Below are 27,159 nucleotides of genomic sequence, written 5' to 3' on the forward strand. Positions count from 1 at the left end.
TGTCAGTGAAGAAAAGGAAGCGACGCCGCCGGCCCGCGAGGAGGAGAAGGTGAAGGGACGGCCCAGCCAGAGGAGAAGAAGGGGAGGAAGAGGGCCCAGCCCAGGAAGGAGAGGAAGCCGGCCCGCGAAAGGATCCGAGCCGAGTCAAGCCGAGCCGAGCTTCGCGCCCACCTAGCCCACCTGCCCGAGCCGGCCTGCTGAGCCGCAGGCCGAGCTACCCCCGCGAGCCTAGCCGAGCTTAGCCGGGCCTCGAGCCGGCCCAACTACCTTTCGGCCCAGAACCGAACCGTGGCCTTTCTTTATTTTTGCAACCTGACCCGTGGGGCCCGTCTGTCAGCCTCGGGCTGAGGCTGACCGGTGGGGCCCCCTTGACCGCTGACCCCCCGTTGACCGTTGACCGCTGACCGGTCAACGTTGACCGGTCAACGCTGACGTCAGCAGGGCCCACTGCTGACGTCATCATTCCGGGACCCCCTCTGCTGACGTCATGCTGACGTCATGCATGCCACGTGGCACGCTCTGGTGCTGCCACGTGTCCCTGCTATCAGGCCCTCTTTTCTGAAAATCTTTTATTAATTTCAGAAAATAGGTTTTTCCTTAGAAAATTCATAATAAATTATCCGGACCTCCGAAAATTATGAAACCAGTTTCACAATTCTTCTAAAATCATAAACCACCTATTAGAATAGGTGTTGTGGTGATTTGGATCTTATTTGCAACCTTTTTGTGCACTTTTGCACTTTGGACCCTACTCTTACTCGTATTAACGAATAGGACCCGTCCGCGAGGAGCTGACCGACGACCAGGACTACCCGGAGACTCAGGAGGACTTCGAGGAGACGCCAGGTTCACGCCCATCTACGAATTGAACTCCTATTAGGCATTTGCTTGTAGATATGCTATTGCTGTATGTGTATATATATATATATATCGAGATAAACCTGCATGGCCTCTTTACGAACCCAACTCCTTGTCAACCTATCTTATTCGTTCATTATATGAAACGCCTTGTAAACCCTTGAATGTGTTTGTGTGGGATATGGGTGGATAGTCTTGGCGTGTGTGAAGAGGTTCCCATCAGGAGTTGGTGATTAGGGCTTAGCCGGGAGTGGGCGACCTAACTCGATCGTGGATCGAGGGCTTGGGGTGTGTATCTTGGCACACCCTACGGAGTACCTGTGGCGGGTACAGTTTGTTTACGTGTTGAGGTGTTTGGGGCACCCGTTAAGGGTGCAGTTGCGGACCACCGTGGTGGATACGCGTGTGACGAAGATGCCCGCTCCGGCAGATAAGGACCGGGTGAGAGTAACCATGACTTGTGGGACTTTGTAAGCGTGCACACCACTTACCCATTATGAGGGTGGGCCCGGTCCGGACTTAGCAAGCGCGGTACCAAGCCGGTAGGAGGATCGTGTATCGGTGCAGGGGAAGGAGGTGCTGACCTCACGTTCCCCGAGACGCATGGGAGGCTTCACAGTCCCGGGGCGACCTCTCGCGGGAGGATGCGCCCAAGACCCGGGAAAGCCGGATGGTGCCGTGGCTCCTATTTCCGTTTCGTAGACCGGTGTTTCGTATACTAGTCGGCTGATCTCCGGCTAGTGTCGATTCGAGTGGGTCCAGGTGTACAACCCCTGCAGGGTGAAAACTATACGTATAGCCGCGTCCTCGGTTATGGACATCCCTACTCCTCTGTTGCTCTTATTAGTTAGTGTTACTCATGATTTCTACCTCCCTCTAGAATATTGTCCTGCCAGGGGGCAGTTGAGATGCGAGGAGAGGGAGTCCTCGCATCGACTTGGTGGTGTTGGAAGGTGTGTGTGACCGGGAGTCCGGAATGCCGGAAGGGCCCGAGTCAGGAATGGAAGGAGATGTGTATTCTTATATATATATATTTGCATGCATAGGGAAACCCCCAGCTTTACCCTTGAACTCTGTTATATCCGTAGTATAGACCACATAAAGCTTGCATACGGATGGTGACGTGAACCTATCCCATTCCTTGGGGATAGCCTGGTACGATGCAGGATCCGACTCAGAATTCGACCCCAACGACGACGGTTGGTACGACTGAGGCCCGAGCTACGCTCAAGTCGCCTGTGGAGGTGGAACCCGAAGACGGAGGACGGCCAAAGACCTAGCTACCGCTATGCGCTTCCTGCTTGTTCGATTTAGCCGAAAGGCTTGTAATAAATTCCGTACTACAGATCCGCTGGATTTATGTAATAATTAAACCCGTGATTGACCTCTTAATGAGTATGACTGTGATATTATGCCTGAAATGAGTTCTGTATGTGATAGCGCTTGATCCAGGGACTATCACGACGATACAGGGAGTCGGACTCCTCGATACGGGAATCCGATTCGTTTCATATGGGCTCTGCACTACGACGTCAGTGCATGCATACACAAGTGAATTCGGAAAACAGAATCCTCGCGGCAAGAAATTAAATACTATCGCCTAGGATTCGACACGAGCGAAAACGATCAGTCACGCAGCTTATCCTGGAAGCTAGCTAGCCCATCGATCAACGATCATGCACGGCGGCGGTCGTCTTCTTCGTCCGTCGTCCAATGATTAGCACGACGGCGCACAGCGAGCAGGATCCGGAACGCCCAAGTTGCAAAGCGAGCGTTCTGATCCTTCCAGGAGATCACGCGTACGTACGCAGGAGCGCCTTTCTGGAGGTGGAGGGTGGAGGTGGAGGTGGAGGGCAACATGATCATCGCCGTGCGTGGGATAAAGATCATCGATACAGCTAGTAGTACGTACGCTCGGCCGAAACCAAGCTACGCAAGCGCAACGGGCATCCGGCGGCGGCTCATGCATGGGCACGTTTCCAGTTTGACTTTGAGGCGTACGTCCGTTCAGGTAGGGCATCTCGGCACGGCTGGCAGACGGCACCGTACGTGGCTCCCGCGTGTCTGCGGATTATTCACGGGTAGGACAAGGATGCACGCGCGATGCACGGTGTGGGGAGGAGACTTGCTGCCGCGTTTATTTGGAACCCTTGTTATTTAGGCATTTTGTTCCATGCGGACATTTCTTACGGGCAATAAACCATCGACATTTAATAGCGAGGGAGAAAGAGCAGAGCGCGACAAAGTAACATGCGCCATGTTATTATCCAGTGTTTTTTAGGTGGCAACTTAGCGAGGAAATAGTCCATCACTTAGGGTTTAATTTGTTCGGTTACTTCCGAGATAGGAGGGATCAGAGGGATTGATGGGGATTAGATCCCAACTGATTTGTAAGGGATCTGATCCCTCTCAGCTAGGGATTAAAAGAACGTGGCCTTACTCGTTTCTGCTCAGCTCAACACTCAACATGCAGCAGGGTGCAGTAGCTGAGCTGCCGCGTGCGTATGGACTAGGGTCTGGTCCATGCAATGCGGGCCGGCCGTCTGTACGTACTGTGCGCGACGCACACTACATACATATTGGTAGCGACGGCACGCGTACTAACGACGAACACCTATCCAATTCTTTCCACGGGTGTGGGTCTCGCCCTCGCCCTCCTCCACATGCACATGCACATGCCCCGGCGGCCGGTCCATCCGTGCCTGATTGCATTGCTTTGCTTGCCACCTGCTGGTCCCCGGCGGCGCTCGCTCCATCTCCTCCACCAGCCTTCCTTGGCTGTCGTCGTCGTCCGTCCGTGCTGCACGCAGACGCAGTGATCGATCGATCAGTATGTAACCGAACATGTACTTGCCTTTACCTTAAGATCAGTATACACAGGCCTTCTCCAGATATATAGCTAGTCCCTACTGTACAGTACTCCGTATGTACGGTCGAAGACTTTTCTGTCCTACCTTTTTTTTTCCTCCCGGCAAACTTCTTGTAGATTATTCCTGGGGCCCTAGCGGTGACAGGTGCTGGCAAGTGCGACACGTCAGCAAATCACGTCTACTACAGTACCGCCACATCCAACAAAACCTGCAGAGTGTGGTTTAAGTACGTAGGACCCAAGGGGTTTAGTACACTCTCAATCAATCAATCGGTGAATGAAGTTGGGTCACCTTCAGTTGTTGGGCCTGCCATTCTTTCCGCCCGTCCTGGAATCAGGCTGCCCATGTCGCCGTCGTCGAGCTACCACTACCACATGAGAAGAACCGACTGAACAAGAAAGCACGTGAACGATGCATGCATGCGCATCACCTGATGGCAAAGCCCTTTCGTCTTTCGATGACAAATTCCATCCAAGATTTTCCGGCGCTTTCTGCAGAGTACACAGCTAGCTAGTAGCCATGCGTGCGTGTGTAGCAGCTTGTACGACGGGTTCCTGGAAACCAATAAAATAACAAATATGTATGCACGGTGGCTTCGGGTCAGCTAATGGGCTGGGCTGGGCTGGGCCGGTTATTGGTGGGGTGGTCGCACGAACAGGAGAGTTGGGCCGGCAGGCAGCCTAGAGACTAGAGTGGGCCTAAAAGATGGGCTTTGGCCTCAGGGAGACAGATTGGGATTTCGATTTGGTTTCAAAAATTAAAAGCAAAAACCATTCTACATGCCTAATTAGTGATGCAAGAGTAGTTTTGTTCCTTTCCACCCTTTTTTGTGTTTAAAAAAATTATTGACTATTTGGATATCTAAACGTACGGCTTCAATTAAAGAAAAAGTTCTCACCTAGAAAGGTTGTAGACCTCGCAGACACCTACAATTTTCATATCTGAGTCCATATAGACATGAATTTCCAAACCAAGTTGAAATTCAAATTACGCGCGTCCGTGCCGGATCTTACCATTAGCCAGCACGGGTACACCGTGAAGGCTTCTAACAAAAGTCGGCGCCAGTTGTCTCCAAAGGTATTTGTGATGGTGGATAGCAGTTGAGGAACTTATAGTTGTCGGCTTCTACTATGAGTGGACGTAGATGACCTACCTGTGCCGGCTGTACTTCTACTGGTATGGGTGAGCCGGCGTAGACGAGTATTATTTAGACAATAACGTTTAGGCGATCACCCAAAGTCTTTCGAAAAGAAAACACTAGGCGCTGATCAACAGATCAGCAGGCCAGCTTAGCTGCCGCACGCAATGGTCCAGGCCGGGCGATCGATGTGGGTCTCTCCTAATTCACATGCACACCCATGCCCTCTCCTTCTGTCTCGCTCCCCCTATCCTTCTCCAGGAGGCCATGCATTTCGTTGCAGCTCCAGCAGTTTCAAACATCAACGATATCGTGCTCGCTGTCAGAGCCAGATCGTATATGCTTCCATGAAGTAATCGGTAACTGAACTGTACCTGTGTTTACTGTCCACCAAGCTGCTGGTCCCTTGCTTGTCTCTGCTGGTCCACCAAGCAAAAGCTACGACTCGTACTCTTCTGTCTTGGATACATTATTGGGAGGCTCGTGCATGGCAACCTTTTGGCATTTTCTACAGAAGGGAAGCCATAGCGGCAGCATGCACATTTTGCAAAAGAAATTATAGCTCCAGATTCAGAATGATTGATTAGGAGAGGCTGAGGCCGAGATCAAGTAACACTTACCATCAAGCTGAAATTGCCGCCTGCAAGGGTGTGAACTGAATTGGAAGCTGGCATGCCATTGCAGCCTCAGGCCTCCAGGTGATGATGACTCCACAGTAGCAGCGAGGGTCGATGGCATGGGATGCAGGCGCAGCAGAGGCTGCGTGCAGGTCTGCCACCTCCACCTGACCTGACCGCAGAGGAAATTGCCGCACCGGCCGGCCAAAGTCATCTCTGCTGCAGGCCGTTTGAGGCTACGCACATCGTCGATCCATCAGCGACTGAACCACGGCCCTGCAGGCCGAAGTGCCAGTGCCGGCGTCAGCGATGCAGGAGGCGATATCGGGAGGAATATCGCCCGTACGGGGACGGCGCCGATCGGTTCGCGCGTTGCGTGTACCTGTCGGACGACCTGCCTGCAGCTGCAGCTGGAGCTCGATCATCCATCCGAACTCTGAAGCATGGAAACAAATCGTATAGCTTTTCAGGAGATCTTTTTGATCTCAACCTGCAGCTGCAGGCTGTGAGCTACTGGCAGCTGATCATTGTTCTAGCAGGTAGAACAAGGCACGCAAGTTCAGAAAAGCTGCTGCTGGCTGCGGCAGCACCAACGGCTTAAAATTTAGGCGCACGTACACTCATGCTCGTGCTACCGATAAGAGATCCTGAGAACGATCTTAAAGCAAGGGATAAAAAAAGAAATAATTCGGACTCTAAGGAAGACATGAGTTTCTGCAGCTAACTCGCATGCGGGAAAAATTTTCAAGAAAAAAAAGGAAGATAGTAGTCAACTTTTCAAAGAAGGGTAGATGTTCCTCAGTGCAATGGCACTGAAAAATCATTTACAGTAGATGCTCCAGGTCAGTATGACTTTCCAAAAGAGTGTCCTAACAACTTGTTCTGCAAGGGTGACATGATACCCACCTGGAGTCTGAAGTGAGTCTGAACTCCCAACCTGGTGCTCGCTCCGGTTTAGTACAACAAGATCTTGCTGGACCAATGGAGCATGCACACATCTCACTGAAGTGGGTCTACCAGCTAGTTCACATGCATCTTGCAATGAGCTCGATCTCTCTGTATGTAGACAAGAGCAGTAGAAAAAGTGGTCAGCCTTTCAGGATTAGAATTGGGGAGCACCTGAATGTAGAAAGTTCCTTCCTGCTCTCTCTATAATTTGGAGGGGGATCATATGCTTCCAGTCCTGCACTGCACTTTTGGAGGGGGGATCAGGTTTCTGACCGGATCAGTTCTCATGATGGGAGTCAGTGGGCATACAAGAGTAAGATTATTAAGTGCCAAGGTAGCATGCACGCAGCAGAAGGCACCAGCATTTTTATTTTTGCGAGGGACGGGAGGCATCATCATGGGTCTCTGTTCAAAGTTCAAACACAGGCTCCTGACATCTGATACTCCCTTCATTTTTTTTCTTGAAAGAAAAGCTCTTCGTATTTGAAATAGATAATCCTCGTGCACTACACAAATTAAAACACAACTAAAGTGGGAACAAAAGCTTCCACATCAGCAGGCTCTCAGGGCAACCTTACCAATTACCATACTATATATTGACAGTATTTGTAGGAATAGGTAGATAACTAGACAATGAGAAAATACCACATGGGCATATATCCTTGGTATATCAGTAGCACACACAAACGTTCTTCGATCGATATATATGACGGGGAATTTTCACTGAAATAGTGGGTGCTGTCACTGAACAACACCCCAGTATGTGAATTAGCATATGAAGTTAATGATAAACTTTAGTTTTGCGTCATCGGCCAATGCTCCTTTACTCGGGGGTATTGGTTTGTTGTTGTTTGTACTCTCCTTCCTTTCCTTTTAATGAAACACGCGCTCAGGCGCGTTCTCTAAAAAGATAAACTTTAGCTTTAAACTTTAGCTTTATTAGTTCAGAGATAGGTCACACTAGCGTGTGGTTACAACTTGGAGAGGATAGCTAATTGAAGTACACACCACGGCCATTACAAAGTCCAAGACAAAAGCAGGCAACTAACTAGCAGATTAAGACTCTAGCTGGCAGCTGGCACATGACATCACCAGCGGCAGATCATACTCCAGACTATTACCAGGGACACGAAAGTCTAAAACTGGCTACGCACACTAGACACTTGGTAATAATGCACATTCTCAGGGTACATGCTCCGTACGTTAACTGGAAGGCTACGCGCAAGGCCCAACTCTAACAGGTCCTGCTTGCATGGCGTGGCGGGTCTGACCGTCTGAGGTCCCTAGAGGTTGTGGGCGGCGAAGAAGGCCTCGACGTCGGCGCCGGCGTAGTAGTCCCTGCGCCGCTGCTGCGCGACGACCCCCGCGGGGGCCCTCCTCTTCCTGGGCGCGGCCGGGCAGTCCCCGCCCGCCGCCTGGGCGCCGCCGGGCGTCCTGCACCCGGCCGGCGCCGGCGCGTCCTTCCCGTCCGCCTCGCCGCCGCGCCACTGCTCGAGGGGGAGACCCATGGCTGCCTGCCTCTACCGCGCTCGCGCACTCGATCGTCTCTCTATCTGTCTCGGATGGTGTCGGTTACTCGGAACTCAAACGGCGACGAGGAAGCAATCTACCAATTCCAATACAAGGAGGAGAGGGGGTGTTGGATGTGTGGGATCGGCGATCGAGTGGCCGCAGGGGTGCTTATATAGGGCGAGCGCGGGGGAGTGACGTACGTGGTGGTGGTGGGATTGTAGGAGAACGTGGGAGCGGGACGGGCGGCTGGCTGGCTGGAGAGCTGACCGGCCGGCGGGAGGATCTCTGATCGATCGAGGGCTAGCTAGGCGTGGCTTGATATGATTCGGGCCGGCGGATCAGGCCGAATCGTTGCTTGCGTGCGTGAGGCCGCGACGGCCCGCGTCTGCTGTATCCCGGCGGCCGCGCGCGCGCGCTAGCTAGCTTTGTCCGGACGGACGGAGGGGGAGGTCCGTGCAGTGCATGCGAGCTGCGTGACTCTGATGACCCCCACGATTTTGCAACTCCTGGCGAGGCTTGTTTAATTTGTTGTGGGCTTGTTGGTTCCAGACTTCCAGGTTGCTGCGTTCTACCGGTTCGAGTCCGTGTACGACTGCTGACTAGTGGTAACTGCTGCTGTCAATGACAGGGATAACGTCTCGGTCGGTTACTGATGAAAAAGAAGGATTTAACACAGTCGAGCGGCGGTTTCCGGACACAATCAAGCGCCTTAACTCGAGAGTTTAGTCTTCCTTGGGCGGTTGGGACTATAGCGACAATGGTTTCCTGAAAATATATTGTTTTTTCTTTCTCTGAGATACTGATTTCTCTTTCCCGGCCGGTCGAATGGACGAATTCGTAAGCTTGAACAACGGACTGGTAGGAGGACGACGATGCGACACAGTTAGCTCTGCTTTCGCGCAGTTTCGGATGGAAAGGGTGCTTCTCAAGCTTCTTGCAAGTACAGATGTTGCACTTGTATAATGTTGCGTTCAGGTTATCCCTGATGTATCTGGGCCGAATGCATGCATACTATTTCTCTTTGTTATTACCCTACTATGGAAGGCCCGGCCCAGGCTTGTGCAGTTGAGGTTCACATAAATTTTTGCCGTTGTTTTCGTTTTATCGAGCTTTTCTTTCCCACTTGCAGAATTGCCAATTCGTCGTGAATATCGTGTAACGGAGGATATTAAAATCAAGCCAAATTTTTAGGAGAAACGTGGCTAACACTTCTGTAGGAAAAAACCTAAAATATATAATATCAATGATAAACATATGAATTGATTTGAAAACAAGTTAAGAACCGTCAGTTGAGGCACAGGAGGCTTTTGTGTAGTGGTGCACCCATACACAAACCATCATGCACAAACACACCCCAGGCCCAACACATACGTACGCCTCTGGCGTGAATCGTAATGCGTGTGCAGCTCGTGTGAGTGTGGATATATATGTGGTGCGCAGGCATTGTGATTTGTGTGCTTGTGCATGACCATGGAATAGAAATAAACTAAACAGATAGAGATCAGGACTCAGAAAAAGCACTTGCTAATTTTCCAACTTTTTTTTTTTGCGTCATGGGATGCATACAGAATGGTTCTTATTATTACATAATATCTTAGATAGTTTCAAAATATATGGTTAAAGATTGATCTTGTACATTTGAACTAGCAATATAGAAAATAAGAATGGAGAGAGTATAGATTTCATAAACATTTCATTGAATTCAAGGAAAAGCCCATACACCTGCTACGGTAACCTATCTAATAAAAAAGAAACTAATACTATGAAATTCATGGGCAATCTTTTCTCACCCGTCGAGGTTCCTTACGATGAGAGGCATCCCATTCTTGGGAGTCAACGAGACGACATACTTTGGCTTGTGAACATACTTGGGGGACAGCGAGAAGGAGAACTTCCTGAGGATCATCGCCATGACAATCTGCGCCTCCACGACGCCGAAGCTCTGCCCAGTGCAGGCTCTTGGGCCCAGGGAGAAGGACAGCAGCGCGTTGGGGTCCCTGGCGGCCCTCGAGACGCCGTTCTTGAACCTCATGGGGTTGAACTCGTCGGCGTCGGAGCCCCACACCTCCTTGTCCCGCTGCAGCATGCCGATGGGGATCGACACCGCGGTGCCCCGGGCCACCTTGATGCCCCTGAGCACGGCGTCGGAGGTGGCCGTCCGTTGGATGAACACGATCGGGGGGTAGAGCCTCAGCGTCTCGAGCAGAACCATGTGAAGCTGCACGTATGTGTGCGCCCGGAGCAATCAGTTCGCCGCATGTTGTGATGTGTGATGCTCGCGTCACATGTCTTGATTGAGAGTCGAGAGGTTCGTACCAGTTTTAATCTGGCGAGGACGTCGGTGTTGGGGACGACGACACCGCCGCCGCCGCCGCCGGCGTCGCAGGAGAATTCGCGGAGGACCTCCTCCCGGACCTTCTCCTGCCACTGCGGGTGTGTGCTGAGAAGGAACATCGCCCACACGAGGAGGGTGGCGGTGGTCTCCTGCCCCGCGCCGAAGAAGGTCTTGCACTCGTCGATCACCTCTTCGGTGGTCAGCGTCCCGTCGCTCCCTGCTTGCCGCTCCGGCGACCAAGCCTCCAGCATCAGCCCGAGCAGGTCGTCGCCGTAGCCGCCGCCGCAGGTGGCGTCGTCCTTGGCGGCCACCCGCGCCTCCATCATCGCCATGATCTTGGTCCTCACCAGCTTGTCCAGACGTCGTACTTTCAAGTTGCGCCGAGTCGGCAGATACCTACAGTGGAGAAAAATTGAAAAAAAATATCCGAACTTGTTAATGCCATGATCGAGAGCTTGATCCATGGACGTTTTGACTGTGAAGTGTGGTCGCGAACTCGTGATGGCCATCTGGTGCTGCGTACTTATTAATTACCAGAGTATCGGGGCATCCAGCATGGCCGCGGCGCCCATCGCCTGCATCTCGTGCAGCAGTTGGAGGACCTCGCCGGCTTCCTGGTCCCTCGTGCCGAAAGCCACGCGGCCGATGATCCCTGCTGTCAGGTCGGAGATGGCGCGATCCACTCGTATCTCCGCTGCTCGCTGAGCGCCGTTCTGCAGTATCTGGTCGCACCATCGCCGCGTCATCTGTTCCGTAGCTTCTGCCGTCACTGCCGACATGCTCTGAACATGACTAAAGTCAGCTGCTAAGCCTGTTCCTATATGTATATAAATAATTAAGTGCATGACCGTAATCTGGCGGTGACCTTGATCCTCTCGTGGTTGAAAGCTGGGAGCACAACTTTCCTGTGCCGTTTCCAGTCGTCCCCATTCGCTAGTATGAGCCCGTTGCCGAAGAGGACTTTCAGAACGGGGAGCATGAAATCCTTGGCGAACAGGCCCGTCCTGTCTGTCAGCACCTCCTTGATCAACTCTAGATCAACAGAGAAGATTGCAGGGACTGGCCCGATCCAGTACAGGAAAGTTCTCCCTGAATGAACAAGGAGAAAAATAAGCACCTCATACACATAAGCATTATACTCCTACTGGTGGTTCACAGCCTCGATCGAACTTATTTACCATAGTCAGCGACCCATTTGTGGAACGGCGGCAGCAGGAAGGGCATGATGTCGTGGGAGCCGGCATCCAGGGGCGGGGCCCCTCTCCGTCGTGCCACCGCCAGCCGCTTCGCCTCCGGCAAGGACCCGACCAGGAACCTGTAGGGCAGGCCCCGGACGCCCTGGCTCGCGAGCGACCGCACCACGGCCCGCGGCCGCCACACGAGGCGCCACGCCGCGAGCAGCAGCGCCGCCGCCAGGAGAGCGCCCAGGAGAAGGGGCGCCCACGCGTCGGTCCCCATGCCGCCACCAGGCTATTCATTCAGCTCGGAGCTATGCATGGTGCGTGGTTGATCCCATCCGTTCTCTCCTAATTTCCTGATGATAAGATTGGGAGGTTTCCTCGCCGGCCGGCCTGGTCGGCCGCCCCACGCGTCTGTCGTGACCGATGTGATGCTGGTTTCTCTCGCAGAAACTCCTCTCTTCTTGGTGCGTGTGCGCGGAGAGTTGGGTTTTATGTGCGCGTAGATCGTGTGATGTGAAGATACACCATGCTGTCCATGCATGACAATCAAGCATCTGGATGGAGGCACCTAAATATATGTGCCGTGTTTTCATTGATTTTATTATTTTCAGAAAGAACGTCCCGTTGGTTATTAGTTTTCTTTTTAGGGACTGTATATAGCCGGACAGCTGCAGCCTGAACAATTTCTATTAATATGTACAGGTTTTGTGGACAAAAGGGTCCTCTATTAGCCTACTCCTATATTGTAGTAGTATTTCCTTGGTGGCGCTGGTATTGTTGCCAGCATCTAGAGGTGCCACCCATCAGAGTTGTGGCCACCAGCCGCTTGGCCTCTGGCATATACCCGGCCAAGATCTTGTAGGATGGAACCATTTTCTTCTCTTCTATTTGTATTCGGCCTTCGAGCTGAGTAGGACGTATGTAAGAATCGGCCGTGTACGGTCGCAGATGTCGGAAATAATTTCCATTTTCTAAAGAAGATCTATAGAGTGTCCTCCGAATACCCTATCTCACGAACAAACACGCAATGGTGCATGGACGTTACCCAAAGTGCCACGATAGTACGAGCAACTACGGCAAGATAGTGGCCAGGTGCAGGGCCGCCCACAAGTCCGCACCCATAAGCTAGTATCAGCTTTTGCACTTCCCACTTCCTCCTAGTCATGAGACTAAGCCTCTCATACAGACCTAGAGCCACAACTCGCACTGAGTAACTACTGTATTTATATGCAAATATCGATTATTATAGGTTTTCTATTAAAAAGATGGAAATTATTTCTCGCCAGCTCCAGCGAGGGACCTCATTCACCACATAGGTGTTACCATCTCAGCAGCCGAAGGAGGAAAGAACGACGTGGGTGGGGAGGCCAAGCCAGAGGCAGGTGGAAACAGCGGTGCATCGTTGCAGTCCCTCTACACCTGCCGGCGCCATAGCCGCCTCTTGGTTCCATGGATCACCGCCGCCACCGATGCGAAGCAGATGGAGGGAGTGACGTGGATGGAGGAGGGAGGCACCGAGGTGGTGCGCCGATGTCGCAATTGTATCCGCTTCCCATGGGCTGCCATCAACACCAATGGGGAGGAGAGGTAGAGACGAATGGAGAGGGGTAGGCAGTGGCGGAACCGAGGGGGGCTGGCAGGGGCCATGGCCTTCTAAAAAAATAAAAAGTCAATGCATAGTATATAATTAGTTGATGATGTTAGATCAATTTTCTATAGAAAATCAATGCAAAATTAAAATAAAGACTGGTTTTTCTTTAGCAGAATAGCCTATTTCGTTCTTGAACTTTCAGTCGAGGGTCAATTTCATCCCTAAATTTTCAAAATGACTGTTTCAGTATGTAGCTTAATTTAATCCTTCACTCTACGTGTTTAACTACATTAGAATATCATATCAGCATCCAAGTGTTCCTATTTATATAGCAACAACATGTATTAGTTCACACATACTTAAGGAACTTTTATATGTGTGTAATAAATATATTCGGATCAACTCCCTTCCTTAAAAACCATACATTATTTTAGTTTCGTCAAGATAAAATTTCTATAATGATCAAATTTATAGAAATATTAATTTTTTATGAACCATAGCTAAATAGATGTGACAAGGCATGGCAACATGGCATGCTATATTGGACGAAGGATTCAATTGAGCCGGATGGAGAAATTTGAGCACTGAAATGGTCGTTTGAAAGTTTAGAGACGAAGTTAAGCTTCGGCTGAAAATTTGAGGATGAAATTAACTATTATATTTTATATGTTTGTTCGGTCTCTGTTAAATTTTCTCTCCAGTTCCGGCAATCAGATAGGGGCAGTCAGGACGAATTGGGAGCCTTGCGAGGGAGGGATAGAGGGGCGCGCTGATGGGGAGGCGGCGGGCGTGATCCCAGGTGGCCTTGGGAAAAATAGCCTTGGGATGCAGCGTACGCGGGTACAGCGTGGGGGCTAGCTATGAAAGAAATAATACCGTCGATTAGCGGAGCTATTCTGTTTCGATTGATTTTTTCGATTTGCCCTCCTTCGGTTAAGCTATGGCCCACCATTTTGGTATGTGCAGTGGGTCTAATATGAGAGGTATGATAAATCTATTTTGAGTGAAAAGTTTTTCTAAAATTTTTCGTTTTTAAAGTATAGATTAGAACGCTACTGTTTATCACCCACTGGCAGGTAGTCGTACATTTATTCTCACGCATTACAATGAGGTTTTGCAACGTTTATCACCCATCTAAATTCTTCACGATGAGAGGCATCCCACTCTTGGGAGTCAATGACAGGAGATATTTTGGCTTATGAACGTACTTCGGGGAGAGGGAGAAGGAGAACTTCCTGACGATCATCGCCATGGCAACCTGCGCCTCCACGATGCCGAAGCTCTGGCCGGTGCACACTCTCGGGCCCATGGAGAATGTCAGCAGCGCCTTGGGGTCCTTGGCAGCCTTCGCGGCGCCGTGCTCGAACCTCATGGGGTTGAACTCGTCGGCGTCGGGGCCCCAGATCTCCTTGTCCCGGTGTAGCATGGCGATGGGGATCGACACCACGGTCCCTCGCGGCACCTTGATGCCTCCGAGGACGACGTCGGTGGCGGCCCGCCGCTGGATGTAGACGAACGGCGGGTAGAGGCGCGACGCCTCGAGCAGAACCATGTGGAGCTGCAAGCATGCGTGCGTGATCAGTTTACATGCTGGCACGTACTGATCATCTCCGAGAGCTGATCGAGATGCGGAGCTTACCAGCTTCAGCTGGCCGAGGACGTCGGCGCTGGGGGCCTCGCCGCCGTCGCCGTCGGGGAACTCCCGGAGGACCTCCTCCCTGGCCCAATCCTGCCACTGCGGGTGCACGGCGAGCAGGAACATGGCCCAGACGAGGAGGGTGGCGGTGGTCTCCTGCCCCGCGCCGAAGAAGGTCTTGCACTCGTCGATCACCTCGTCGGTCGTCAGCGTCTCGGCGCCCGCCCGCCGCTGCGGCGTCCACGCCTCCAGCAGCAGCCCGAGCAGGTCGTTCCCGCACTCGCCGCCGCCCTTGGCGGCCAGCCGCGCCTGCATGATCGACATGATCTTGCTCCTCAGCTGTTTGTTCACGCGCCGAACGTGCCAGTTCCGCCGAGTCGGCAGATACCTGAACGAGAAGAGATTACAATTACTCCTGTGCATGCCATGAGCTAGGGATTTCAGAGCCTGGTCGCGTATGGAATGTGACCAGAGTATTGGAGGATCCAGCGTGGCCGCTGTGGCGAGCTTCTGCATCTCCCGCATGAAGGCGACGACCTCCTCGACGTCCTGGTGGCTCGTGCCGAAGGCGACGCGGCCGTTGATCTTGGAGGTCAGGTCGTTGAAGGCGACGATCATGTCTATCTCGGCCGCTCCCTTGCCGCCGCTTTGGTGGACCTGCTCGCGCCATTGCTGCATCATCTGCTTCGTGACCTCCGCCGTCACCGCCGACATGCTCTGATGAAACACGTACAGGGTACGTAATGTAAATCTCATCAGCCAGCTGTTACATACTGCATACTGATGGGAATATGAGATGTAGGGGGAGGCGTGCGCGACCTGACCTTGATCTTCTCATGGCTGAAGGCCGGAAGAACCACCTTCCGGTGCCGCTTCCAGTCGTCTCCATTGATGAATACGACCCCGTTGCCGAAGAGGGAGTTCAGCACGGGGATCAGGAAGTCCTTCTGGTACAGGCCCGTCCTGTCCGCGAGCACTTGCTTAATCAGCTGCAGATCAGTAGAGAAGACGGCCGGAATGGGACCGATCCAGAACAGAAATGTTCTCCCTGGAAGAAATAAACAACTAAGAATTAGTGAACAGATATTGAGAATTAGGTAAAGTCTTGTAGATAAGGTAGCTTGAACACCATGCAAGTGGCTCACGACCAACCATTTTCCCTATCAAAACTACATCTTTTCTGTGTAGAACTTTACTAATATATTGGAATCCCCTTGCTCGAGGAGTTTGTACATGTTATATCAATTGCTTGGGTGAAAAAAAGGAAAGAAAAGAAGCATGCAGCTGGCAGAAGATTACCATAGTCAGCGGCCCATCTGTGGAACTGCGGCAGCAGGACCGGCATGATGTCGTGGCAGGTGGCGTCGAGGGGAGCCACCCCGACCCGGCCGGCCATCAGCAGCCGCTTCATCTCCGGCAGGGACCCGGCCAGGAACGCGTAGGGCGGGCCACGGACCCCCTGCCTCGCGAACGCCCGCGCCACCGCGCGCGGCCGCCACGCGAGGCGCCACAGCGCGAGCAGCAGCAGCGCCGCCATGAGAGCGGCCACCGCCGCCATCATGCCGCCGAGACGAGGCTGGTACTGCTAGCTCCTCTACAGGTCTTCGTCGTCGTCCCGCGCTCACTGAAACGCGGCTAGCATGTGGCTCGGCGAATTAGCGGCATGGCCAGCATGCGGTTTGGCAGCAGCGTCCGTGACATGAATGAGTTTATCGAGAAGAACAAACGAGCTGGGTTGGTCGGCAGGCTCAATCGTCCTACGGAAAACGCCATGCTGGGTATTACAAGACTTTGGTTTGTGGTCAAGTGTCGAGTTAACAGCGCTGATAGGATGCAAATCCAAGAAAGTCTCCGGAAGGATGACACTTCACCGTTCACACGTAAGGTCCGTAATTGAGGATCCAGACAAGTTGGAGAATGGTTGGACAATTCAGAGATTGGTAGTGTGTGTGCCCACTCACCCTACCCTAGCTAGGTGTGAGGTCATGAGCACCTCGAGCCAGTGGCGAATCCAGCAACCAAGTGAAAAGAAGGTTTATCTCTCTTCTCCTTTTCTTCCTCCTTCTCTCTTCTTTTCTTCATTCTTTGTTTCCAAAAATGGAGGGGGGAACTTAGGGGATATCCATTGATTTTGGGGAGGTAGGAGGGAGCTTGATCCCCTAGCCCCCTCTTAGATCTGCCCCTGCCTCGAGCATTGTTACATCGGTGTGGTGGCTAACACCGTATCATCTGCTGTAACCATAGTTTTTCCATAATTATCTATTACTTATAGACACAAATGAATTTCTGTGGTGCCTTATTAACTCTATGCATGTCTCATGCGTTTGTCTCTTTTCTCTTGTTTATAAATTTGTGCGCGCTGGTCGTTTTGTCTTCTTTTCTAAAGGGGTATTGGACCATTTTTTGCTTTTCTTAAAAGGATGGTGACCGGAAAATCATGATGCCTCATATGAAACAATTTGACTACGGCTCAGATAGCAAAAAACTTTAATTTTGAAGCAGTGGCTGGCATGTGAATCAGTAACACACACACACACACACACAGAGAGAGAGAGAGAGAGAGAGAGAGAGAGAGAGAAATATGTATAGCAGTGCTGCCCTGTGGGACTTCAGGCTTGTGAAAACTAAGAAACTTTGTGTTGCCAGCGCAAGGATTGGAAGATCTGTGGAAGTTCTCGATCTAGAGTCAGTCAGATAGCGGCGATGCTGAAAAACTGGGCGCTGCTTTGCCAGGGCGCCTGAAGGAGTACAACTTAGCTGTGGTGTGTGATGATGCACAAGCAGAGGGAGTGGAGCCTGGTCGAGGAGGCAACCTGAACTTGAAGTCGGAGAGGATAAGTTTTCTGTGTGCCGTGCATGGTGAATTGGTGATGTAGTGTTAGTCCTCGAAGGGGTGTTTTCACGGCAGTTGGCTGCCTCCGTTGAGCTGAATCTGGTGTGATGCGCACAGGCTGGTTCTACTTTCGTTCTGTAGGATGCTGAACTCATTTGGCCTTCATGGAATTCTGAAAAGGAATAATTCGACTACGGTGAGAGTCCAGAAGTCTTCAATTTAAGCTGCATTACTTAAAGTTGGTCAAACTTGTGTGTCATATTCAAATAGCTACTTAAAAAAACAGATTGGAATTCTACCATTTACACATAGGTAAAAAAATTTAATAGCGTGAAAAGAGCGGGTCCGCGGTGTTTTCTTTTGCTGAAAGACAGCTCGTCGGTGTAAACCTCAGCTTCTCAACCATGGTTGTCTGGCCTACAATGACATCATTATTCTCGCGCAAGTTCCTTGTCCGCATTTTCCTCATCCGCACCCGTCAGGCCTGTTGTTGTGGTTAGATGGTCCTGGTGAGAAGCCTTGCCATATGAGAGAATTATTGGATGCTTAAACCAAAAGCGAAGAAGAAGAAGAAATATCCACATTAGGGATCATTCACAGCCACTCAGCTAGCATTGTGCTTGTGATTGCTAGATCAACATCAGGTCGCAGTACACTCGGAGATAGCAACAAAGACAAGGAAAACTGGACCCACAACAATCATGCATGCGAGGTTGGCGAGTATACATGATACAACACAGCTACATTTTTTTTTACAAATTTGCAACATGCTATGTGCCTATGTTCAGTTCGACTACAAACTTTTCTCCTTTTTTTTTTCAAAAAACAAAACAGGACCGACCCTTTCGTTTGTGTGCAGAGATGAAGGATTCTCCAGACGACAAGGAGCAGCACACGTCTGCGTCCACCTTTGGGAGTACTCTCTCTAGTTCGGTAGAGGCAACAATCTGACAGTCACAGGGCGACGGCTTGTGCGTGTGCGTGTGTGTGTGACAGCTACAGCTGCTCTGCTCTCCCTGGCGTGTGCAAATGCGAGCAAGAAGCCTTCCAGCATGGTCCATCTCTGCAGAATGGCTATCACTTGAAGCAACAGAGGACTGTTGATGCAAAGAGGTTGAAAGAAGCCGTGCAAGAGATTTCTTCAGAGAATGACGTGCGCACAATTACATTTCTGCTTGCTAGCTCTATGGCTATGACTATGAGATGCGTACAACTTCGTACAAGTCAAGTAGCATTCCTCGAGAAGCTAAGTTGGACGATATACAGAAGATTTGTTACAGACCTCAAGTGCTTGGTACATACGAGTCACCAGTAACTTGGAAGAAATCGTAGAGAAAGCACAAGAAGCCAGGAGGCAACGGGAACTCCGCTCTTTCACAAAGTTTAAGACATGGTTCCCTTTTTTTTCTTGAGGCAACGAAACAGTTTGTTATGTAATTTTGTGCAGATCCTCTTCATTTCAGTTTTTTTTAGACAGCCGTAGCTCCTCCCTTCAGTAGTGGGCCAACATTTTGTGGTTCATTTACCTAGTTGGGCGGACCACTGCGTTCTATTCGGTCAACGTGCTCGCAATATAATGATACCCTCTTGTTCATTCCGCCCGTTTGCAGCATGAGATTTATTCTCGGCCCAACAGCCTACTCACGCGGGGCCAGCCAGCATCACCCGTCTTTTTTTCATTTTGTTTTTTTATAAAAAATTTACATTTGAACCTCTAGAGAACATATTCCCAGTCCTGTACTCTGGAGTCGGTGCCGTGAGTCATGGCACCAAGGTAGCTCATGGCGCCGAGATCTGCCCTTAGCAAATGAGGTAGCGCCGACGTGGCAGCTGGCTCGGCGCCATAGTCCATGGCACCGAGCTCGGCACCACAGATCTCGCCTGCATTCAAAACACACACCCCCTCCTCCTGTCCGAGGCTTCTTCCATTTGTTCTTTCCGAGTCCTTTTTTCTCTCCCCCAACCTGTCCAACCTCACCAATCAACATATTGGACCTTGTAAACCTTGATTTAATCCGTAGATCTTCGAGAGCAAGGTAACCTCTCCCCCTCCTCAATTTTTACGTATTGATTTGGTCTATATTTCGTGTATTATTGAACTCTAGGTACGTCATTACTTAGGGTTTAGGGTTTATTAATTCATATTTATTCTGCAATTCTATGATGCCAAGACGTGGTATATCTAGTAAACCAAGAGTGATGATGGGAACAACCTTCACCCATTTGCCGCTGTCTGGTGGTGTTCCTGTGCCGATGTGCTACTGCGGTAATCCTTGCAAGGTAGTCAAGTCCGATGAAGAGGAAACGTATAACCAGAAGTATTGGATGTGTGATAATTATGCATTCAGCTCTACACCTCATCAGATTTGCATTGGTTTGATGGTAAAAATTTTGTTTTTTGTTTAATTTTTTCTGCCATATGAAAGCATGTATGCGTTATGTGTAACATTAGTTGTGTAACAATTGCATGCTTTCCAGACCCCTTCTCCGATTGAGACTGAGATTAAGAAGGAGGGCAAGAAACATCTACGAAGAATGAAGGAGTGGAATGCGGAGGGGAAAGAGTTGTTGGAGAAGAGACACCAAGAGAATGCAGCGGAAAAGGAGTGTAAAGAAGAGGTGGAAAGGAGGCATGCTGCCCAGCGCAGGGAGGAGAGGGAGCGGAACTTGAGTTCATCGTGCGAAAGCAGCAATGGAGGAAAATCCCGATGCATTGAGGAAGGGGAAGTGGTCTCGTTACACCAAATAGTACGCAACACACTGAAAAGGCTAGATTTTAGTACCGATTGTAATAAATTTACTGATATGGTTATATTCGCAATCAAATAATCCTATACGCGCTAGTACTACAATGAATGAATTACGTGAAAAATTTGACAAAATTTTCCTTATTTTAGGAGCATCCACAATAACAATAATACATCAGAATATGATACAGTCATATATTCAACTCAATAGCACCAAATACCACAAACATGACCACCAAATATCACAATATCCATACATAAATGTCAGAAGCAAAATTCATAGTCCATAATATCCATACAAAGTAAATAAGCGAAATCCAAATAGTTCACAACATCCATCTAGTACAGAACGTCAAAACAGACCATCAACTAACCTTCACTACCTCCTAGTCTTACCCTGCCCTTGCCACCAAAAGCGTCGGTGCCTGAAGTGCATGGGTCACGCGGACGGCGCTACCTACATGGTGCAGGATTAAGCATCAGGAACCGCAACCGCATCTTCCACATCCACATCAGCTTCAAGGTTTGGTAACGAAGCGTGAGACGGTGCCGGATTATCCTGTTCTTGCAACAACCCACGAGAGGGTGAATGGCCATTAAAGGGTGAATGCATCTGAGGGGTAGGATCATTTGACAACTTCCGCACAAGCAAATCCAAACATTGAAACTCATTTTTTATGACGGTCTTGACATACTTCTTCTAGTCAACCTCACATGCAGTGGAGATCAACCGTCTAAAAATTCGGCCCGATTTACCGTAGTGAAGTACCCCTTCAACTGAGAATGTAGTGAAGTACCTCTCCAACTGAGATGGCATTCTCATTTGAATTACAGTGAAGCTCATCACGAGCCTTACCAAACACCTCACTAAACAACGGCCGATCATCGAACATCAGAGAAACCGAGCACATTCCATCAAAACTGACATTCCCAAATTTATCTTTCTCGACACTTCCTCCATGAAACACTGTAACTAAATTGTCCATCTATTGATATGCACAACACAAAAAATGTAATGTGTATAATACACAAAAATAACTAAAAACGTTATCTAACTATCTACATTTGCTTAATAACTAAATTACCTAACTATGTATCTAACTATATAACAATCTAAATTTTCTAACTACAGTTGCTAACTATATATCTAACTACAGTTACTAACTATCTAACTGAATTTGCTAACTATATTACCTACATTACCTACTTAAACTAAATAACAAAGTTTCCTAGCAACAATTGCTAACTAACTGAATTTCCTAACAAATTTCCTAAATACGGTTGATATAACAATCCAAATTTTCTAACTAAATTTCCTAAATACTGTTGATAACTATATATGTAACTAAACTACCTAAATTACCTAAACTAATTTAACTAAACAAAAAAATTAACATACCTTGGTGCTCCGGAAGATGGTGACGGACGCTGCGGCTCTGTCGCGGAGCGCCGGAGGAGCAGGGGCCGGAGGCCTGCTGGCCCGCGGCCGCGCCGGGGCAGTGGGGCGCCCTCGCTGGCCGCCCTCGCCGCCGGTGCTCGCGCGGGGGCGGACGGAGGAGGGTGCGTGGCGGCGGCGGGCGCCGAGGGCGGGCGGAGCCGGAGGCGCTGGCGGCGGACGGAGGTGGAGGCGCGGCCAGGCAGCGACCGGAGGGGTTGGGCGCGGGCGTCGAGCCGAGGCGGAGAGAGCGTGCGGCAGAGAGCTAGAGAGAGAAGGAGGCGCATATAGGATTATATCTCGGTGCCACAGATCTTGGCGCCGAGGTCTTTGCTGCATCAGCGCCGCGTGGAGCTGAAATCTCGGCATTATAAGTAATGGCACCGATTCTAGTATTTAAAATTGGGAATACGTTGTCCGGTTGTCCAGGATCTGAACGTAAAAATTTTTCAAGAAAAAAGCTAAAATACAAAAAATCGGCAGCATCGCTCCCTATATGCGTGTTTTTGTTGTGGCACGTTATGCTTAGATGGGTTTCGGCCGAGGGAAGGCGGCTCAACTTGTTTCTGCTTCCTAAGAAGTAAGAAGTATGTCCTTTGTGTTTAACATGATCCTCTATTTATCTAAACTGAAAGCAGTCAAACTTTTATATCAATTAGGAGAGAGTGTGCCAACATGATGGATTAACGTAGCCACTGACAATGGAAGATAATACACTTGGGACAACCGACGTATAGGAGGCAAAGGAACACCAAGCCTGACTATTACATGACTATTACAGGTCGTTATCATGATTAAAACCTTATCTTTTTTTTTCTCGAATATGCAGGAGAGATGATTAATGCATTATAGTTTTCCAGCTTCACCTTACGTGCTTAAGTATTCATATTAAGACTTGCCCAAGCAAGAGGGCTGCTAGTCTTGCTTTAATTTACAACCATAACAAATGCTTATGTCTTTCAGTCTTCGTTACTGCATCATTGACGTTGAGGTATGGAACAAATTCTTATACTCCACTTCCTTCAGGCTAGGCACTTTTTTGTTCCTATGATCTGTAGCATGATTGAGTAGTTTATTGACCATGGACACAGCCACATAATATGGTTTAAATAAAGCTTTCTTAAAGAAAGCAAAAGAATATGCACAAGTTGTTAGAGGGATTGGATGTCTGTTTGCAATTCCTTGGTTTTGATTGTCAATACATATGATTCATGTTGATCTTGCTCTTGTGTGAATAACTCTTTGTTTTTATGAAGGAACAGGCATGTGACAATCGTTATATGTTTTCAGGAAAAAAATATTTAAAGGACTAATTTACTGCTACTCGACCATGTCAATACATGCCAAGTTTCTCAATCTCATCCCAGATCACAAGAAATTATACTGCCAGGCGACCAAGCCAACAGTAACTCTTGTCCATTTTTTCTGTTGTTGGTCCGGTCCCTGTTCCCTAGAACTTACTGGCTGAAACTTCCTGGTCAGAACTTTTCTAGTTTGGAATGACAAAAATGAAGTACAAATGAAAACGACTCAACTCGTATGGATAAAAACTCAATCCGGTTTAGAAAAAGGTTCAATTAAAACGTGAGGGATTTTCAACCCCATTTCCACAAGTTTAAACTAGATTCCAAAGAGTGTAAACCGGATTCACAAACCTAGCACTTGTGGCACGGAGAGAGAGAGCAAAGCAAAGCGGTTAACATCGCTTGATTCTGAAGATCTTGACTTCATGATCCCTCCCGTCATTCCGTGATGTCTGCTGAAACAGTACCAGTAAACACCCAATGAACAAAACTGCATAGACTAATGTACAAAGACTTGATGCGCCAAGGCTAAAGAGACAGAATTATAAACATCTGACGGAGGCAAGATATACGGAAAGGCTAACAAGCTGAGCAAGTGCAACAAGCAACCAAACTACTCCCTCCCAGCTGCTCCTGCCACTGCTGGCTCTTTTATTTTAAAATGACTCACACCCTATAGACAAGCCAAGGGATTTAGTAACGATTTCATGGTATGTCTGTCCGGCAAATTTCTAATCAAAATTTTATTTTCAAGTGGGTTGAGTGGTTCTCACCGTCATAGACGAAGTTTTTAATAGAGTGGGCTCCCAACCTGGCTGGCTGATCTCCTATCAGTTTAAGCTTTTCAAGCTTTGTTTCGTTAATAAATTATACAAATTTTACTTTTTGCTTGTTCATCTATATCCACCTAATAAAATTTCGTGTGTTGGGGGATACTCAACCGAGAAGGCCTTGTTGTTTTCAGTTAGTTTTGTGTTTTTGTCCTGTCTTTGCAAATAATAAAATGACTAGAATCTAGGAAAGTAGGACATTCTGCAGAGACACCAGATACCATCCCAAGACTCGGACACCTCGTCAGGTTTGCAGAATCTCTGAAAGTATGGCATTTCAATGGCCAAATTTTCTAACTGCATCCATCCAGCCGCCTCAGGATGACGGGGAGCCCGAACTTGGGTTTCAGCGAAAACACATCTGCAGGGGCGTGCACATACCCAGGGGAGAGAGTGAACGAGAACTTCTGGAGCATCAGGGCCAGCATCGCCTTGGCTTCCAACATCGCAAGGTCCTGGCCGATGCATGATCTTGGCCCCATCGAGAACGCCAGCATGGCGTGGGGAACCTTTCCTGCTCTTGTGACCCCGTTCTCAAACCGCAGTGGGTTGAATCCACCCGCATCGTCACCCCAGACCTCCTCTCGGTGCATGATCGGAATGGGTATGACGACTGCTACGCCCTTGGGCAGTTTTTTTGATCCCACTGTGATGTCAGTGACGGGCTTTCTTTGCATGAAAAGGGCAGGGCCGTAGAGCCTCAACGTCTCGAGGAGCACCATTGTCATCTGTAAGATATGGATACAGTCAGCTAAAGCTTGGAATCTCAAACTATATCAGATACACGTAGTGCAAGGAAGACACAAACATTCAAGTAAAAAAGGCTCAAATTTTCTCTCGTTTCTTGCCTCTTTCAGTTTGCTAAGGGCATCAGCGCTGGGCCGTTCCCTTCCGATCTCCCTGAAAACCTCCTTCCGGAGCCTTTCCTGCCATTCAGGGTATGCGCTGAGCTGAAAGACTGCCCATGTTAGAAGAAGTGGTATCATGACCAGCAAAGAAGAACATCCTGCACTCATGTATTATCTCGTCGATGCTCATGTTGAGACCGCCTTGCTTCCCTCCTTGCTCGGTTGCAACGCAAGACTCAAGCATCAAACCGAGCAGATCATTTCCGTTGTCCCTGCAGGTAGAAGCTAATCGTTGTTGTATGATCTGCAGAAGCGAGCTCCTAAGTTTCTTTTCAAGCATCCATTTGCGCCGATTCTGTTCGGTAGGAAGGTACCTGAAATGAAGAGTATACACTGACAATGCATAAGGGGGGAAGTGTATGGAATTTTGGCCAGGTGCTCATCCTACAAAGTTCTAGATTGAAGGAAGTAGAGATTTTACTTCAATCCTGGTATCTGAACATCAAGGAGACTTGCCAAGTTGATTGCCATCAGGTCATGTTGTGTCTGGAAGATTTCTTTCCCTAACCTGTAACTGCTCCCGAAGGCGGCATGGGATATAACGTCAGCTGTCAGCTCTCTGAACTGTATGTTGAAATCCACTTCTATTTCTCCATTCTTGTTTTGGCATGCTTGATTTTCCAACTCCTTGATCATGCTTTGAGCACAAGCCAACATCGTTGTTGTCATCATCTGTATTTCACGGTGTGACAAGGCAGCGTGAAGAAAATTATTTTGCGGTTCCGCATATTACAACACCGTAGTTTAGGTAGCATTATAACAGACTTTGGTATGAGAAATCATGTCATCCTAGATGAAGTGGTCTGCCATAAGTTCATCCAGTGAATTTTGGTGTGATGTTTCCATCCGTCAATGTCTATACTAGTCATGTGCATACGAGGCATGACGTCGGAAATTGATCAAACCACTCCGTTTCCAAAGCAAATAAAAATGTGAGGAGCGAGAAGGTGGTGCATGCATCACCACACTCTTAAACTAACATGAACCAGACAATTTTTCAGCACGATAGCAGGTTAGGAGATTCAGAGGCGCGTTACCTTGAGCTTATCCATGGCGAAAGCAGGCTTGATTACCCTGTGATGGCGCACCCAATCTATGCCATCCAACAAGGCTAGCCCCTTGCCCACCACATCCAGCAGAGTCGCGGGCGGATCATTCTTCACGAAATGCCCAGACTTGCTTGAAAGAATTTGCCTAGCCAGCTCGTAGTCGAAGATGCAAATCCGGGGCTTGGGTCCAAACCAGTACAGAAATGGTTCTCCTGCGATTCATTCAAACATCCTGATTTGTAATTTGTACAAAAATGGAAGGCTCTGGTTTTCTTTATATATATATATATATATATATATATATGTTTGTCTGAACCCCTGATCGGGTACCTTTCATTTTCCTATACACCCCCTCATCTTTTCATTCAGAATTTTGTTCGTATTATTCATTCAGGCTTTATTTATTTTCATGTGGATGATGCAAAGATAGGCGTAGCACTTACCGTACTGATCCCTCCATCTGAGGTAGTGCGGCGCGATCCTTGGCAGGTAGTTGTGGTCGTGGACATCCAGCGCCAAACCGTCAGTTTCCTCCTTCATGGCCTTGATGTCCTCGTTGCTGCCTCTGGCGAGCTTGTAGGGAGGCCCGTGGATGCCTTGCGCCCTGAGCTCCTTGCCTATGGCGTAGGGCCTCCACACGAGGCGCAGGAAGGTGTAATCCCACAGCCATGCGACGGCGGCCACCGCCCGGTAGCAGAGCGCGCGAGAGCCGCCAGGAGCACGAGGACGGCCATGGCCGTGGACAGAGCAGGGGAAGAGGGAGACGGTGTGAAATGGCTTCAGGTTACTGCAGAGACTGTTGTGAGAAGAGCAGGAAGCAGCAGTTGTGGCGTTCATGCAGAGCAGCGAGGCCAGCAGGCACAAGACGCCAGACGGCCTGCCTGCTGGGTCTATGCAAAGAGCCAAAGATGAAACAAAAACGAAAACACTTCTTGCTATCATGCTACGTTATTTTGATCAAGTTATTATCACACTGAAAGAATATTTTTTATTATAATAGCATTTTTAATTTCCAAAGATAACTTATGTATCTTCTACTCTATTAATACATGCTGGGCAGTGGTTGCTGCCGGCCGCTTCAAAACAAAAATACTTACGTTGAGCTATGTCATCATCAAGTAGACCTTAAGCAATTATATATGCATAGGGTTTTTTAATTACAAAGTACAACTTAGACATTCATAATGTATATATACTCACTTCTATAGACACGTATACGTAAACTCTACCCCTATAAGCATCTTTGAAGACTGAGCCGGTAAATTTTCGAGATTAACAAAGTCATCGTAAACGCCTTGCTATCGACGGGAACATCGCTTACCACTGAAAGTACGACACCATTAAATTTTAAAAAATTTGCTTCCACG

General features: G+C 49.1%; 4 protein-coding genes and 1 pseudogene across 4 annotated transcripts; all 5 read right to left on the minus strand.

Annotated features, from left to right (window-relative positions):
- Window positions 1-7,390: 7,390 nt before the first annotated feature.
- On the minus strand, window positions 7,391-7,939 carry LOC112873298. The gene has a single exon (XM_025936289.1). It carries the CDS (start codon window positions 7,937-7,939, stop codon window positions 7,715-7,717), a length of 225 nt encoding a protein of 74 aa, XP_025792074.1. The 3' UTR covers window positions 7,391-7,714.
- Window positions 7,940-9,575: 1,636 nt separating this feature from the next.
- On the minus strand, window positions 9,576-13,950 carry LOC112876767 (cytochrome P450 709B2-like). The gene is made up of 5 exons (XM_025940943.1): window positions 11,457-13,950; window positions 11,144-11,367; window positions 10,813-11,060; window positions 10,260-10,674; window positions 9,576-10,161 (listed from the first exon to the last, which is right to left on the minus strand). Exons 1-5 carry the CDS (start codon window positions 11,734-11,736, stop codon window positions 9,730-9,732), a joined length of 1,599 nt encoding a protein of 532 aa, XP_025796728.1. The 5' UTR covers window positions 11,737-13,950; the 3' UTR covers window positions 9,576-9,729.
- Window positions 13,951-14,092: 142 nt separating this feature from the next.
- LOC112876769 (cytochrome P450 709B2-like) lies at window positions 14,093-16,661 on the minus strand. The gene is made up of 5 exons (XM_025940944.1): window positions 15,986-16,661; window positions 15,511-15,734; window positions 15,156-15,403; window positions 14,690-15,074; window positions 14,093-14,608 (listed from the first exon to the last, which is right to left on the minus strand). The coding sequence occupies exons 1-5, from the start codon at window positions 16,245-16,247 to the stop codon at window positions 14,177-14,179; spliced, it is 1,551 nt and encodes a 516-aa protein (XP_025796729.1). The 5' UTR covers window positions 16,248-16,661; the 3' UTR covers window positions 14,093-14,176.
- Window positions 16,662-20,495: 3,834 nt separating this feature from the next.
- On the minus strand, window positions 20,496-22,019 carry LOC112876304. Its single transcript, XM_025940384.1, has 2 exons — window positions 21,666-22,019; window positions 20,496-20,825 (listed from the first exon to the last, which is right to left on the minus strand). The coding sequence occupies exons 1-2, from the start codon at window positions 21,986-21,988 to the stop codon at window positions 20,720-20,722; spliced, it is 429 nt and encodes a 142-aa protein (XP_025796169.1). The 5' UTR covers window positions 21,989-22,019; the 3' UTR covers window positions 20,496-20,719.
- Window positions 22,020-24,081: 2,062 nt separating this feature from the next.
- LOC112873288 lies at window positions 24,082-26,734 on the minus strand (annotated as a pseudogene).
- Window positions 26,735-27,159: the final 425 nt, after the last annotated feature.

The sequence above is a fragment of the Panicum hallii genome, chromosome 9, assembly GCF_002211085.1.
Source record: "Panicum hallii strain FIL2 chromosome 9, PHallii_v3.1, whole genome shotgun sequence".
NCBI lineage: Eukaryota > Viridiplantae > Streptophyta > Magnoliopsida > Poales > Poaceae > Panicum > Panicum hallii.

Excerpts from the sequence above, each read along its gene's own strand:
- LOC112873298 (XM_025936289.1), bottom strand. The coding sequence starts at position 7,939 with ATGGGTCTCCCCCTCGAGCAGTGGCGCGGCGGCGAGGCGGACGGGAAG.
- LOC112876767 (XM_025940943.1), bottom strand. The coding sequence starts at position 11,736 with ATGGGGACCGACGCGTGGGCGCCCCTTCTCCTGGGCGCTCTCCTGGCG. Across the intron at positions 11,061-11,143 it reads TCAACCACGAGAGGATCAAG|AGCATGTCGGCAGTGACGGC; the intron begins GTCACCGCCAGA and ends AGTCATGTTCAG. Across the intron at positions 10,162-10,259 it reads TCCTCGCCAGATTAAAACTG|CTTCACATGGTTCTGCTCGA; the intron begins GTACGAACCTCT and ends ACATACGTGCAG.
- LOC112876769 (XM_025940944.1), bottom strand. The coding sequence starts at position 16,247 with ATGATGGCGGCGGTGGCCGCTCTCATGGCGGCGCTGCTGCTGCTCGCG. Across the intron at positions 15,735-15,985 it reads CAGATGGGCCGCTGACTATG|GGAGAACATTTCTGTTCTGG; the intron begins GTAATCTTCTGC and ends TATTTCTTCCAG. Across the intron at positions 15,075-15,155 it reads CTGGATCCTCCAATACTCTG|GTATCTGCCGACTCGGCGGA; the intron begins GTCACATTCCAT and ends CTTCTCGTTCAG.
- LOC112876304 (XM_025940384.1), bottom strand. The coding sequence starts at position 21,988 with ATGCGCCTCCTTCTCTCTCTAGCTCTCTGCCGCACGCTCTCTCCGCCT. Across the intron at positions 20,826-21,665 it reads CCATCTTCCGGAGCACCAAG|GATAATCCGGCACCGTCTCA; the intron begins GTATGTTAATTT and ends TTGCAAGAACAG.